This window comes from Neolamprologus multifasciatus, chromosome 1 (genome assembly GCF_963576455.1).
Source record: "Neolamprologus multifasciatus chromosome 1, fNeoMul1.2, whole genome shotgun sequence".
In the NCBI taxonomy this organism is placed as follows: domain Eukaryota; kingdom Metazoa; phylum Chordata; class Actinopteri; order Cichliformes; family Cichlidae; genus Neolamprologus; species Neolamprologus multifasciatus.
The window spans coordinates 35901406-35915321 of NC_140439.1; the positions used below are offsets into that span (position 1 = coordinate 35901406).

The following is a 13916-nucleotide window of genomic DNA, read 5'->3' on the forward strand; positions in this document are numbered from 1 at the left end:
CAGCAAGATGATGACATCACAAGGGATCAAAGGCATTCTACTTTGATCAATGGCATTCTATTTTTTCAGTTGAAACACTGGAAAAAAAATAGTGTTTCAACAGGGCAGGCTGGCGCCCTGTGGGAGGCAGAGGTGATAGGGTAAGGATGCAGAGGATAAGAAAAGATCTTATCTGTCAGCTCATCAGCGAGCAGCCGCAGAATCACAGGTGCAGCTTGGCAGGGGATGGAGAGTGAAGACAAAATCAACAATGACTTATGGCAGGGGTGTCAAACTCAAATACACAGTGGACCAAAATTCAAAACTGGAACAAAGTCGCGGGCTAACATTAATATTTATTGAAAAAAAATCTTCCTCCAGATATAAGAATGAATCTTTTCTTATGGACTCAAATAAGTTTTGCTGGAAAACTGAATATGGAACAAGCAAAGCTTAATACTAAACAATATATATATTAGCTGTATAATACCAGTAGGCCAGCTTTAATAGTAATTTGGTATGGCTTCGCGGGCCAAATGTAATTAGGCTGCGGGCCAAATTTGGCCCGCGGGCCAGAGTTTGACACCTATGCTTTAGAGGCTCTCCTTGTACACAGTCATGTTACCAATCTGTTGTCCGTTGGCCTAATTAGTTGCTTCACCTGTTTCTTCTTAGTCCTATTTGCATTTCCAGCCCTTCGTTGCTCTCGCTGCATTTTTTCCGAGCTATATTAATGTCCTCAAATTCAAAATGAGCTTTTTCATGAAACAGTGAAATGTGTCAATTTAAGAATTCGATACTTTGTGTTCTGTTGTTAATAAAATGAGGGTTTATGAGCAAATGATTGCATTCTGTTTTTACTGAGGGCAGCAATGTCTTGAAAAACCTAGTGATCAACTTGCACTCGTCCCAGCTACAAAGGTCAACAGCAATTTGTTGATTGGTCCAGCTTTGTTCCCGACTGGAATATCTCACCAGTTAGATGCTAAATTGCTACGACATCTAGTACAGACCGTCATGCTCCATAAATGATGAATCTTACTCATTTTGGCAGTCCACAGACTGATTGTAGTGAATTCACTCTCATCCTGGCTGATGTGAGATGGATTTCAGACATTGACTCCCTAGATTTTATGACCAAATACCAGCAGAAATAAAACCGTAAGAACAGCTTTTTTTTCACTCATCTGTTTTTATTCTATATGGAATAAAAATCTTCTCCTTTTGGAAATCATGTTTCAGTTACTCAGAAGCCATCCATAAACCTTGTTGTGAGCTGATTGATGTAGGAACTATTTTTAACTGAACTACACCCCGTAACCGTACCACTGTGTATAAAAGCTCATGTCAAACATACTTTCTTTTCACTACCACGAAGTGAGTGGTTTGACTTTGGTGCGTGAAAATAAGCCTGAAGGTTTATACATGTACAGAACGCTCACAGCATATTAACTCACAGAACTGCAAGTATTCTGTGGAAGCGGTACTGTGATATGCACTCTGTGCAGACCCAGCATGTAGTGTACTGAGGAAGACGTCTGCTCTGTTCTTGTTTAGACAGTTGATAAACAGTATCAACCTTCTCCCGCTTTCTGTCTTCAGGTACTGGCGCTTCAACGAGCAGTCTCGCTCAGCTGACAGAGGCTACCCGAAGTCAATCAGTGTCTGGGGAACGTCAGTGCCCTCTAATCCCAAGGGGGCCTTCCTCAGCGATGATGGAGGTGAGCGGTGTAGTTTCTGCGTATGTGTGTGAGAAGAGGGTCTGTGGCAGACTGAGACATGCCTGAAACAAAGAATCAGGGTGTGGTCAGTCATCAGGAGACGGGGGAGGGTGTGGGTGTGATTTTGAGCTGACATGTGAAATGCTTCTGGCTTTACTGTGCATTATTGGAGAGGAGTGATTCAGTGTCTTGACTCCTAGGGACGCAAATTTATAGTTTAAGAGTTTCATGTAATTGAATTATTTTGAATTCTATTCTTGTCTATTTGAATTATTTTTTGCTCACTATGTGTTTAACTTGGTAGCTGACTTCTATTAACCCTTTAAAGCCGGTCAGAGCGGCACGCTCCGTTTTGCGCAACTACTTTTAAATCCCGGTAGCTCTGCAAACACGTAAGCTAGCGCAATAATTTTTTTTGCGTATGAAACCGGAGAAGTTGTAGTTAAATCTTATGCCATCAGCTTGTCCTCGGTTTCCTTCCGCATAAAAACTGCATAAAAAGCACTTGCCGCAACAAAAACATAATATTCCAGAAACAAGCTTTGCTGATCCGATCAGCTGTTCGTAACACTTCCTACGTTGGAATAGACATCAGCGCGAACTATCGCATGTCCGCCATGACCTGCCCGAAACCGAAAGTGACGTCATTTTCGCGGAAATGTAGTTTTTTACCATCAGGGCCTCATGAGCCTATACTGGTGTTTTTAAAAGTTATGTTTGACTTTCTGTGTTGTTTCTGGGATGCTTAGGACTCATATTGCACTGCTGGAAATAGTTTATTTTGATGCATATGCTGTTATTTTGCAAATTTGCATTATAATATTTATTTTCGTTTTTCCTGCAGTTTATAAAAATTGGTGTATTTCAAAAATAAAACTATGAAGACACTCAAAATAAATTTCCTGTGGTGGGAAAATATTTTGTGCAACTTTTTTGTATTTACAGTTTTGAGGGATAAGCCTCTTAAATTTCTCTAACTAGAAATATATGTTAAAAAAACAAAAACGATTTTCAATTTTTTTGTAGTTTATTGCACTTTTTTGCAATTTATGTAATTACTATGCACTTAATGCAGACATATTATTAAAATTTAGACTCTAATGGTTGTATTGATGTATAGCAACTTGAAATGCTCCCAAAAATGGCTCCACAGCATGTAAAAATATAATATAAGCTCTGGCGGACTTGGTTCTATGGTAGGTCTTAAAGGGTTAAGAGTTGTTGTGCACACTCTTGTTGAGATCGTTTATGAAATCACTGATTTCATAAAACGTGTTGTCTTTAGTGGCTGTTCTTCAGTTGGATGGTGTTCAAAAGCAACATCAATTCATAAATAATAGATGAAAACTAGACCAAAACTGCATACTTTTATAGCACACAGTTTGTACTTCCACCTCTTTGTTGATTAAGAGAGTGCAAACAGGGATTCTTCACCTGATTGCCTCATTGAAGTCCCTCAGCTTGTTAGTTTTATTGATTTTAATACTATAATAATCCAAAAAAGGTGATTTTGAGCTTTGCTATGATTGGATTTATTGAACATTCTGGGTGGGGAGTTCTTTTTCTTTGCAGATATGTTAGAAATAAGCAATTATTGGACTGACAATAGCCACTTGAGTAATTTTAATTGCCTCAACTGAACACAGAGAGAATTTAGAGTAAAATATTGAAGTTATTAAAGCAACAGTTTGACTTTTTGATAAATATATCAATCTTATTTTTTTGCCAAGGGTAAGACAAGAGGCTCAATATAATTTCGATTTTTATGTTAGCGTAGCTCAGTATAAACCTTCAACTTATGGAGAAACCACCTACTTCTCTCTAATGGGGAACAAATACAGACTGTTATTATCTCTAAGATGTACAAATATCTTGTTTAATCTGTGCAGCTGTCAGTTATCTGGTAACTCTTTAACCCTTTAAGACCTACCATAGAACCAAGTCCGCCAGAGCTTATGTTATATTTTTACATGCTGTGGAGCCATTTTTGGGAGCATTTCAAGTTGCTATACATCAATACAACCATTACAGCCTAGATTTCAATAATATGTATGCATTAAGTGCATAGTAATTACATAAACTGCAAAAAAGTGCAATAAACTACAAAGAAATTGAAAATCGTTTTTGTTTTTTTAACATATATTTCTAGTTAGAGAAATTTAAGAGGCTTATCCCTCAAAACTGTAAATACAAAAAAGTTGCACAAAATATTTTCCCACCACAGGAAGTTTATTTTGAGTGTCTTCATAGTTTTATTTTTGAAATACACCAATTTTTATATACAGCAGGAAAAACGAAAATAAATATTATAATGCAAATTTGCAAAAAAGCAGCATATGCATCAAAATAAACTATTTCCATCAGTGCAATATGAGTCCTAAGCATCCCAGAAATGACACATAAAGTCATGAAGTCAAACATAACTTTTAAAAACACCAGTATAGGCTCATGAGGCCCTGATGGTAAAAACTACATTTCCGCGAAAATGACGTCACTTCCGGTTTCGGGCAGGTCATGGCGGACATGCGATAGTTCGCGCTGACGTCTAATCCAATGTAGGAAGTGTTACGAACAGCTGATCGGATCGGCAAACCGTGTTTCTAGAATATTATGTTTTTGTTGCTGCAAGTGCTTTTTATGCAGTTTTTGCAAAGCTATATGTGGAAGGAAACTGTGACCGAGGACAAGCTGATGGCATAAGATGTAAGTACAACTCCTCCGGTTTCATATGCAAAAGAAATTATTGCGCTAGCTCACGTGGTTGCAGAGCTACCGGGATTTAAAAATAGTTACGCAAAACAGAGCGTGCTGCTCTGACCGGTTTTAAAGGGTTAAAGATCTCTCAAAAACTCTAATTATTCTTTTAGTCATGCTTTAACATTCTTTGTGGGCTCATGTTTTCTTCATTATATTTCAGCATACACCTACTTCTATAAGGGTTCCAAGTACTGGAAGTTTGACAACCACCGTATGAAAAGCGAACCGGGCTATCCAAAGTCCATCCTGAGAGATTTCATGGGCTGCAGCGTGGACCTGGATCCCGACAGAGACACGGACACGGACTCGGGCCGCAAATACCCAGACGTAAGCCGCCCGCCATTTAACCCCGACGCAGGACGCGACGGCGACAAGGGCAAAGACCGAGACGGAACAGATCGCGGGGGAACGGACAAAGACAAAGGCTCAGACGGTGACAAAGATCAAGACTCTCGCGAGGGACGTGAGGAGAAGACCAACGAGGTGGATGTGGTACTGAAGGTGGACGACAGCCAGGAGCGGACCATGAGCATCCTGATGGTGACCATCCCACTGGTCCTGGTGCTGTGCATCCTGGGACTGATCTATGCCATCATCAACACGCTGCAGAGCAAAGGGGCGCCGCGCCTGCTGGTGCACTGCAAACGCTCGCTTCAGGACTGGGTCTGACCCCCGATGTTAGGTCTTTGAACGCTGAACTTGATTTAAACCTTAGATGCGCCCTCCTCCTCTAATCTAGCCCTCTTCCCAGTGATCCATCTGTCTCCAGTCTCTGTGGCTCCTGCAGCTCTGTGGTAGTAGATCCATGCAAATACTGTAATGATACATAGGCACACAAACTAGACGCGAGCGTAACTTATGTCTTACATTCTCAAACACACACACACACACACACACACCTCTCTAACCTCCTCCCGTCTCCCATGGTGCTCTACAATGCAGTGACTGTAGTCTATTTATATGAGAGAAGTTTGCACATAGTTTTGTTCTTTTTGTTTTGGTTCATTTTATGTGACTTTGTTGTTGTTGTTGTTATTATTACTTCTAAACCAGGAAGGCCGGTCTATTCTCTCTCACATCTCCGCTCCGCCCTCCTCCTTCCCCTAATCTCCGTAGGGGCTTTTTCCTCGCCGATAACCTGACATCAGCTTATGCTATCTCAGTTGCCACAAAAGGAAGAAATTCAAAGCATTAAAAAGATTTGTAGACAGACCACAGTGCTTCAAGCGGGGTCCAGAAGGGTTCTTTCCTTCCTCTCGTCAGCTCCGTGTTTCTTATCTTTCCTTTTCTCTGCAGGAGAATCTGTGAAGAGGTGTTTTGGGACCTGCAACGAGCTCAGATATTATTCTCTTTGACTCTTCTTGATGGTGATTAGGGTGTGATTGTAAGTCTGAAGGTTAATTCAGAGTTCAGATTGTTAGTCAGAGGAGGGCAGGTTTGTTTTTAAATCATTAAATCGTATTGTTGCAGTCTCTCCTATTTATGTTAATAATAACTCTGTATTCACTGTGAGATCTGAGAAGGTCACGTGTATATCAGTCAAACAGGGTTTAAACAAACAAGATAATAAAGCTAGAGCTGTGCGGCTATTACATACTTTTAATTTCTTGTAACCTTCCTGAACATATTATTTATTTAGACAATGCAAAGTAGTGAAAAAAGGTATATGATAGGTATATGATACAGTAGCCTAAGACTGACAGTTGGCTATTTAACTTCATTGACAAACAAATCGATGCACTCTGCAGACACGCAGTGTTACTCTATGCCTGTATCCACTTTTGTCTCCGGAAAAGATTTAGTTTTCCAGTCCGGCAGCTATAAAAGCTTTTAAGCTTTTCAACCTCACTCGTGTTTTTTATGCCAGTAGACAGAATTAACCAGCAACACAGTCACATGATTCTATAATCAACAGAGAGAGCGGTCAGTTGGTTTGCTGTCTGTAAATTAAGATAAGATAAACAGAATATTAACTTCCACAGTGTTTTATGTTACTGCCACGTTCTCTGTGATTGTCTCACTGAGGTTTCAGGCCATCATGTAGTCATTTTGATATCAGCCCGTATACTTTTATGATTACAATATACAACATAACAGATAGAAACACTGGCACTGCGAATAAATTAACCCTTTAAGGTCAGATGCTTAATGCCTTCCATATCTTGTGTTCACACTGATGGACAGTAGGTCTGCCGTCTTTCTTTCCCTTATTTGGAAGCTTGTCTTGTTAAAGACCTCTCTGGCTGAAAGGATAAATAGACTATAAAGGGGACCTCTTCCTTTAGTTCTCAACTGTGGGGCTAATTGTCAGAGATCCTCTTTTATGTCAAAAATGAGACCCGTCCTTTGTGCCGTGAAGGAGACGGACTAATAGTTAATGAACGAAGTCAGCTCGCTGTGAAATAACACAGGAGGGAGAGGATCTGGGTGTGCGAGAGATATAAAAGGCGGAAACAAAGCATTCACGGAGTGCAGCTCGTCTATCATGCATCTTTTACTGCTAGTATTTTTTAAAGAAACTTCTGGGATGATATGCAGTCTTCCTGTAAGCACCAGGGTGGGCTCAGGCCATGAGGGCTTATGTGAACACAGACTAATCCTCCTCATCAAATAACAGCAGGTGTGCGCAAATGCCGTTAACCTCTAAACTAAACTTTGACCTTACTGAGTCAAAACAGTCGGCTTTCGTTTCATCTCTCGAGAAGGCATGCACAGAAAATTGCCTCTTTATTACACAGAGTTCTCAGTCTTTGTCAGTGCATTCAGACACACATTGGAAAATTGGTGTAAAACGGTTGCTACACTGATAAAGAGCCACGAAAGGCTAAAACCAGGTGTGGTGACCTTTTAGAGTCAACGTTTTTCTTAATGGCAGCGATTTATCTCATCGTGATGAGTTTATGCCTGAAGATAAGGCATAAATGAGTGTGTGAGTGAAAGTGTTTAAAGGTTTGATTTCAGACATAAATTGGAGGAAGGTTTATCTGAGGTAGCATTTAGAGCTAAGCTGCCACTCTGACCTGGGGGGGTGGGGGGTTGGCTCAGCTCACACAGCTCAGGTTACACAAACGGGGAGGGTATCGAGAGTCTGAATTTCTTGCAGCTGAGAAAAGGAAAGGGGGGAGGAGGATTGAGGGAACGCGCCTGACCTCGGCTCCCTGAGCTTGCAAAGTTTAGATCTCAGGAATAAGGAAGGGTGGGAAGGAGGAGGAGACAAAGAGAAGAGGGAGAGCGAGTTGGCAACAGCCCATGTGACCCAGATTCCCCTGCAAGTTGAGCAGCAGTGCTGCCCAAAGAGGAAACTTTCGCTTACAGTAGGTGACGGGACTCGTTTAAGAAAGCTTGTAGTTTTGTATAAGCACATGCATGCTTTAGAGCTTCCTTATTGGCAGCATTCATACTTATTTTCCATGGATCCAGTGCTCATGTCAGTGCAGGTGCAAAGCCATTTCTGCCTCGGTGCCTTTTAATAAAGCCCACATTTCCACAGGTGAAGAATCAAATATTATAAAAGATGTTGAATAGTAGTTGGGGTCATTTCTGTGTTGCGGATATTATAGCAGACAGTCATGGGATTTTTTCTGTAGAACATTGTCATTTCCAAAATAATGTTTGGTGCCAACTTTTTGCAGTTCTTGTCATTTTTTTGGCTGAAATACATTAAACTTCTAAACTGGGCACCAGCACTCTGTCCATGGATAAAAGTGTAAGTGCACTGGCCTAACCTGATACTGCTGTTCTGCTAGGCCTCCCACTAAGAGAAGATGGGGCAAAGTGAGACACCTAAGTAGTCAGACCTGAAGTTAACAGGATACCCATACTGAAAGGAGGAAAAGGAAGAGCAAACTCAGCCGTCACCAGAAGTCTGGAGATTGATCTGAGGCAGGTCGATAGCAGTTGCCAGGAAACGGTGTCCCGTGTCCATCCCTCATCTCCTCATCGTGAAGCTTTTGTGGGGAAGGAGGGGTTGGCGGACGCAGCTAATCAGCTTTAAAAGCACTCCCTCCCCCTCTCCTCTACTGTCCTGCTCTTCCATTTGGTCCTTCAGGCACATCAATGAGCGTTCAGACAGCCCAGCGTCTGGACAGGCTCAGAAAGTGCCTACTCATTGCGCGAGACACCCAGTTGTTTATGGAGTTCTTCTTTATTAAGCCTCCTATTCTCCTCTATAACCTCCAAACAAAGAGCCCACAGGGAGTTAACCACTTCAAAGCTAAAGTAACCACTTAAAAAGTCTGAAAGAGAGGTCCAGTGCACCTGAGTTTGCGTCACGCAGAAACACAGTTTTGGTGATTCAGCAGTTTGAGCGATTTTCTGTGAGGGGACACCGGCGGGTTTAATACAGTTTATTTGTCTCAGGACACCAAGCAGAAGAGAAGTATTGAAAGGTTAGGAAGGAGATCTGTCAGGGCTGATTGATGCCTGTTTGCGTGCATGTAGAGGTGTTGAGTTAATCAGCCCTCCTCTCTATAAGCTAGGCCTGTGTTCTGACTGTAAATCTCCCACACTCCACGTCTCTCCACGCTCGGCCCAGCCCTCAAAGCCCGAGGGGATCATAATAAAAACAATGGCCTTCTCTCTCACTCTCTTTGTCCTCCCCCTATTTTTTTTTTCTCTCTACATACACACTAACACATTATTGTCACACACAGCAAAGCTTGCTGGTAGATCCACCTCCTCGTTCAGCAACTTTTAACACGATTTGCTTTGATTTTCGTTGATGTCACGTTCAGATTCAAAGCTTGCAAAAGCTGAAGTTCATTTTGAAGTGCATAGCCTTAATGCAAGTTTTAGGTAAGGTTAGGATATGCTGATCTCAGTGTGAGCTTTCATCTCTCTCAGGATGTGTTTCTGTAAAGACTGCACGTTAAGCATTTCTCATTCAACCCTGATGTTTTGTTCTTTTTAATGAACATCTGTTAAAATCTCCACAATCGGTCTGACGCCAGGTTGTATTGTAGCCGTGTCTTCTCTCTCCACACAGTGTGCTTTTTAGCTCGCAGCTTCCCACCGTCACAGTGTATCTCTGCACTGCCTAATCACTGCAAGCTTCAAAAAGTCGTTGCATCAGCCCTGTGCAAAACCCAAACTCGAGGAGGAAAAACAGATTAATAAATAACGAACTAAAAAAGATTAAAACAAAATCTGTTGGACTTGACAGACTGTTTTCCTGTTTCAGTTTGTCTCGGGTTAACTTTGTGGCTTACAATGACCCGAGCCAAGGGGATTGTGGGTTGTCCAGATGCTTCTCTCTTTTCCCAGAGTGCATCTCAGCTTGCTCCCTGAGCCCATCCACTCTGAAACCACTCATCTGAAATCACCACTCGGCAAACCCGACCGCTCAGCTCGGGAATGAAACAAAAGCAGCGACTGACAAATGACTTTCAGCATCCGTCTGCAGCGGATCAGCTCTCGTCGTGCTTCAAACAGACACTGAAACTGTTGAGTAACTTAGGAAAATTGTTTCCATCCACTAACTGCAGCTACTGTAGAGAAGAGTATATTTTGAAGGATTCAGTCACTTCTGTGCTGACCATCGATAACGAACCATGGCATCTCACAGCATCTCTCTTCATTACTGCCGGAGTAATGTTTCAGTGATTTTCTGAAAAAAAAAACAAACAGAAAAAAAAACCCTGTGTGGGACTAGATGGAAAAAAAAAAAAAACCTCTGTTTGTCTTTGATCATTTGTCTTATTTTGATTTGATTTGTGCATATTTTTCTCTCCAAACTTGATTTCTTTCTGTTAATAACATTCCGATTATTTTAATTTTGGGGGGTTTGGTTGTGTTTTTATTTTCTTTAGAAAATGTAAGATTTTATACATTTGTGTTGTGTGTTCACCTCTAGTAGAGTGTGTTAACAAGCCATGCTGGACATGTACACATTAAAATTTTCCTCTGAAAATATACAAATTTGTGTCTTTGTTCTGTTCGTGTAGTGACTGCGGCAGCACAACCTACAATCCTGCACAGCCGCATACAGTACGCACACCCTCTACTTTCTTCCTGCGGTGAGGTCACTGTCCATAGGGCCTTGCTTCCTGTCTCACACGGGACAGGCAGCACAACGGCCTTATGGGCCCAGGGAGGGGAGGATGAGAGAGGGGAGGGGGGGCATGGCAGATTGCCAAGAAACCATGTGAGCAAGAAGGAAGTTAGCAAGCAGTTTTTAGAGGCCTTACGAAGCCGCACAGGCAATGTTGTCATCACACAGAGAGGAAATTTCATTGTTCAAAGCACCACAACACAAACAGCAGAACTGCAGCCTGACAGCAAACTTTAATGAGATATTTCTGTGCAAGCAAGTTGTCTGCAAGACTAAATAAAGTGACACCTACTCTCATTCATGCAGGTGTAATTGCCCCAAATTCTTGCTACACTCAGAAATAAAAACACCTTTTTGTACCTTTAGGTTTACAAAAGTTTGCCACAGAAGCGGTACTCCCTAAAGGACTGCCATTGTACCCAATGGCAACTTCCAGAGCTGAAAAATAAAACCAACACTCAAAATCTGCAGTTTCTGGCATTTGACTTGAGTCAGTCCCAACAGACTAAAACACCCAATTAAACTGTATCAAATAGCAAGTTTACAGCCTGTTACAAAGAACATTTTTGACCTGTATGAATAGTTTCCCACTTTATATCAACTGTACTATCAACAGTACATTCAATGATGATTAACTTCTTTGTTACTGCTTTAATTAACAGGTGTGCCAAAACAACGAGTTGTTCAATAACTTATTGACTATTTGATGGCCCGTTGGGAGTTTTTTAAAGGGGAGGTTTGTACTTCAGACCAGGGCTGGACAGGACAAAAAATCAGCCCGGGCATTTTGACTAGAGACCGGCCCACCAGGTATTAAAGCCATAAAGCCTTTTAATGAAAACAAACGCTGTTGTAAATTCTAAAAATCGAAGAGTAAATTTTAAATTTTACTGAATTTCTTTTTGGATTTGGAGTTTCTTAGTTATTTTATCCTAAAATATTGAATACCGTGGGGATGTGAGGAAGGACTCTTTAATGAAGACAGTGCGTTTATTTACAGTGAAGTAAATAACCAGTACACAATAAATCCCCATAGCTCCCTAGACTCCCGTGTCGTGTTTCACTCAAATGTCCGTGCTTGTGCTCTCTGCTCCCGTGTTTCCGCACGCCCCGTGCGTGCTGTCCTCTTCTGCTCCACGCTCCTCCTGCAGGGAAACAACAGCCGTCAAACACAACCTACACTAGACACACACTAACTTGGAGTGTAACTCAATGATCGCGCGTCGAAGAGCTCTCAGCTACACCCCTATATAGCTCCCCCGATGAACCAGATCAGCTGCAGGTGTGTGAGGTTCTTAGACATGACCAGCCACCTGGCAGGACACGCCCACCAGTCATGAAGACTCCTGTAGACCAGTGGTGTGCTGAGCACACACGCACAAACCAGGAAGACGAGGAACATCAGCACTAAAAATACACATGTCCATAACTCCTCAGGGACCCTGGGTCGCTCAGTAAGCAGTGTAAATAGGCTATTCAGCGTTCAGTACTGAGAAATGTACATGCGCATTTTCATACTTGAAAAATGACACAGATTGACGTCCTGATCGGTTAGTCAAGGAGGTGTTAGTCAAGATGTTTCAGGTGAACACTGTGTCTCATACAGTAATCCAGAGTGAAAAATCTATTCAACTGTTGGATGTAATGTTACAAATGTGTAAAGATGACATTAAATCCTAAAGGATATAACCAATAAATAACCAAAATATATACAGTTTTGGGAAGGTTACTTTTAAAATGTATTCCATTACAAAATACAGAATACATGTCTCAAAATGTATTCTGTAACGTATTCCGTTACGTTACTCAATGAGAGTAACGTATTCTGAATACTTTGGATTACTTAATATATTATCATGCTGTTTACAACTACATGAATGTACTATTGCTGTGATTTATTACTGTTACTGAAGGTCCGCGGCTCCGAACCGTAGTAAAGGGACCTCTGGCTAATACGTTGGGTTCTGTGTTGGCTCGTAGCCGAAAAATAGCTTTACTTTGTTGTCTGGGTCAACTTTGCTAGCGAGAGACAGAGAGAGGCATTGAAAGGCTGCTCCAACAGAACTTATTGTTTTTGGAGGAAAACACGAACACGGTGTACAGTCGAGTCTTAATAGCTTACTTACAACTGGGCTCATCAGGCACTCTTCTTGGCTGCAGTGGTTATTATTATATTTACATGCTTCCAGCTCCCGTTTTTGCTCAATGACAGCTCGTACTTTTCCTTTTTCTCCCTCCCTCGCTCACAGACACATAACGTGTATGGCAGTCCATTCTCCCTGCAGCACGGACTACACTGCCTATGATGCTACATTCTTTAGAGCTATACCTGTAGCATTCTGCTTATTAGCTTAGCACAACAACAACAAACAGGCCTCTCTCACCCAGGAAACACGCAGAGAGAGAGAGTCACCCTGTAACCATGGCAACCGTAACGCCGCCTGGAACAACAGAACGTAGCTGTCAAACAAAACCCAAACAGTCCTGACCCGCCACAATATGAAACAGGGAAGTACCGCCGTGTAATCCATTTATTCCAACAAAGTAACTGTATTCTAAATACCACCTTTTTAAACGGTAACTGTAACGGAATACAGTTACTCATATTTTGTATTTTAAATACGTAACGGCGGTACATGTATTCCGTTACTCCCCAACACTGAATATATATTAACATTAGTGTGTATTGTTTGCTTCCCTGTCCTATTATTCTGCACCTGTTTTTCCCTCCTTTGTTGATATAGGCTGTGTTTTCTCCTTAGTGCCATTGTCCACGTACTCAGCACTCCATAGCATAGCACAGATTCCTCGTGATAGGCTTCTATGACCTTGTTTTCTTGTTATTATTATTATTATTATTATTGATTTTCTTCCTCTGTCTGTTTTTCTGCTTTAGCATGCCAGCCACTTGACTACTTGTGTAACAAACCTTGAAATCCTAATGGACATATTCTGTGACAGATGTTATTTTCCCTGGTCTCCTGAGTTGGGCAGAGTAATTTTTTCTGCGTGAAATGTTTAAAAAAGAAAGGTCACAAATGGATCCTTTAATTTGTGAAAATGCCAACAAATTCAGTGGAGATGAACACCAGTCTCTACTTTTAAATGGTATATCTACTGAAGTTATCAAACACTCAAACACGGCAGCAGAAAATCAAACAAAAAGTTCCTTTGCACACCCGGACCACAGTGGCTTCATTTGCAGTCATTCTGGCCGCCTGACCGATGCAAAGCTGTAACCGTGTGTGAGAATTCAGTGTAGTTAGATGTGACAGCCACACTCTTTTCATCATCAGCTCGCTTCCACAAAGTCTGTGTGATGTCCGATTGCGCCTACATGAAAGCAGAGCGAGTCACTGTCAAAGTGAGGTTATAGGTTGCTCCATCTACTGCACGCTGGATCCAGCAGA

General features: G+C 41.6%; 1 protein-coding gene across 2 annotated transcripts in view; it reads left to right on the top strand.

Moving 5' to 3' along the window:
* The window catches only part of LOC146526184 (matrix metalloproteinase-15-like), a 43993-nt gene extending 34033 nt beyond the window's left edge, over nucleotides 1-9960 (top strand). For both annotated transcript variants that reach the window (XM_085156605.1, XM_085156614.1), the window contains exons 9-10: nucleotides 1582-1700; nucleotides 4618-9960. In XM_085156605.1, coding sequence (XP_085012731.1) covers nucleotides 1582-1700; nucleotides 4618-5126 — 628 coding nt within the window. In that variant the 3' untranslated portion in view covers nucleotides 5127-9960. The remainder of the gene's footprint in view (nucleotides 1-1581; nucleotides 1701-4617) is intronic.
* Nucleotides 9961-13916: the final 3956 nt, after the last annotated feature.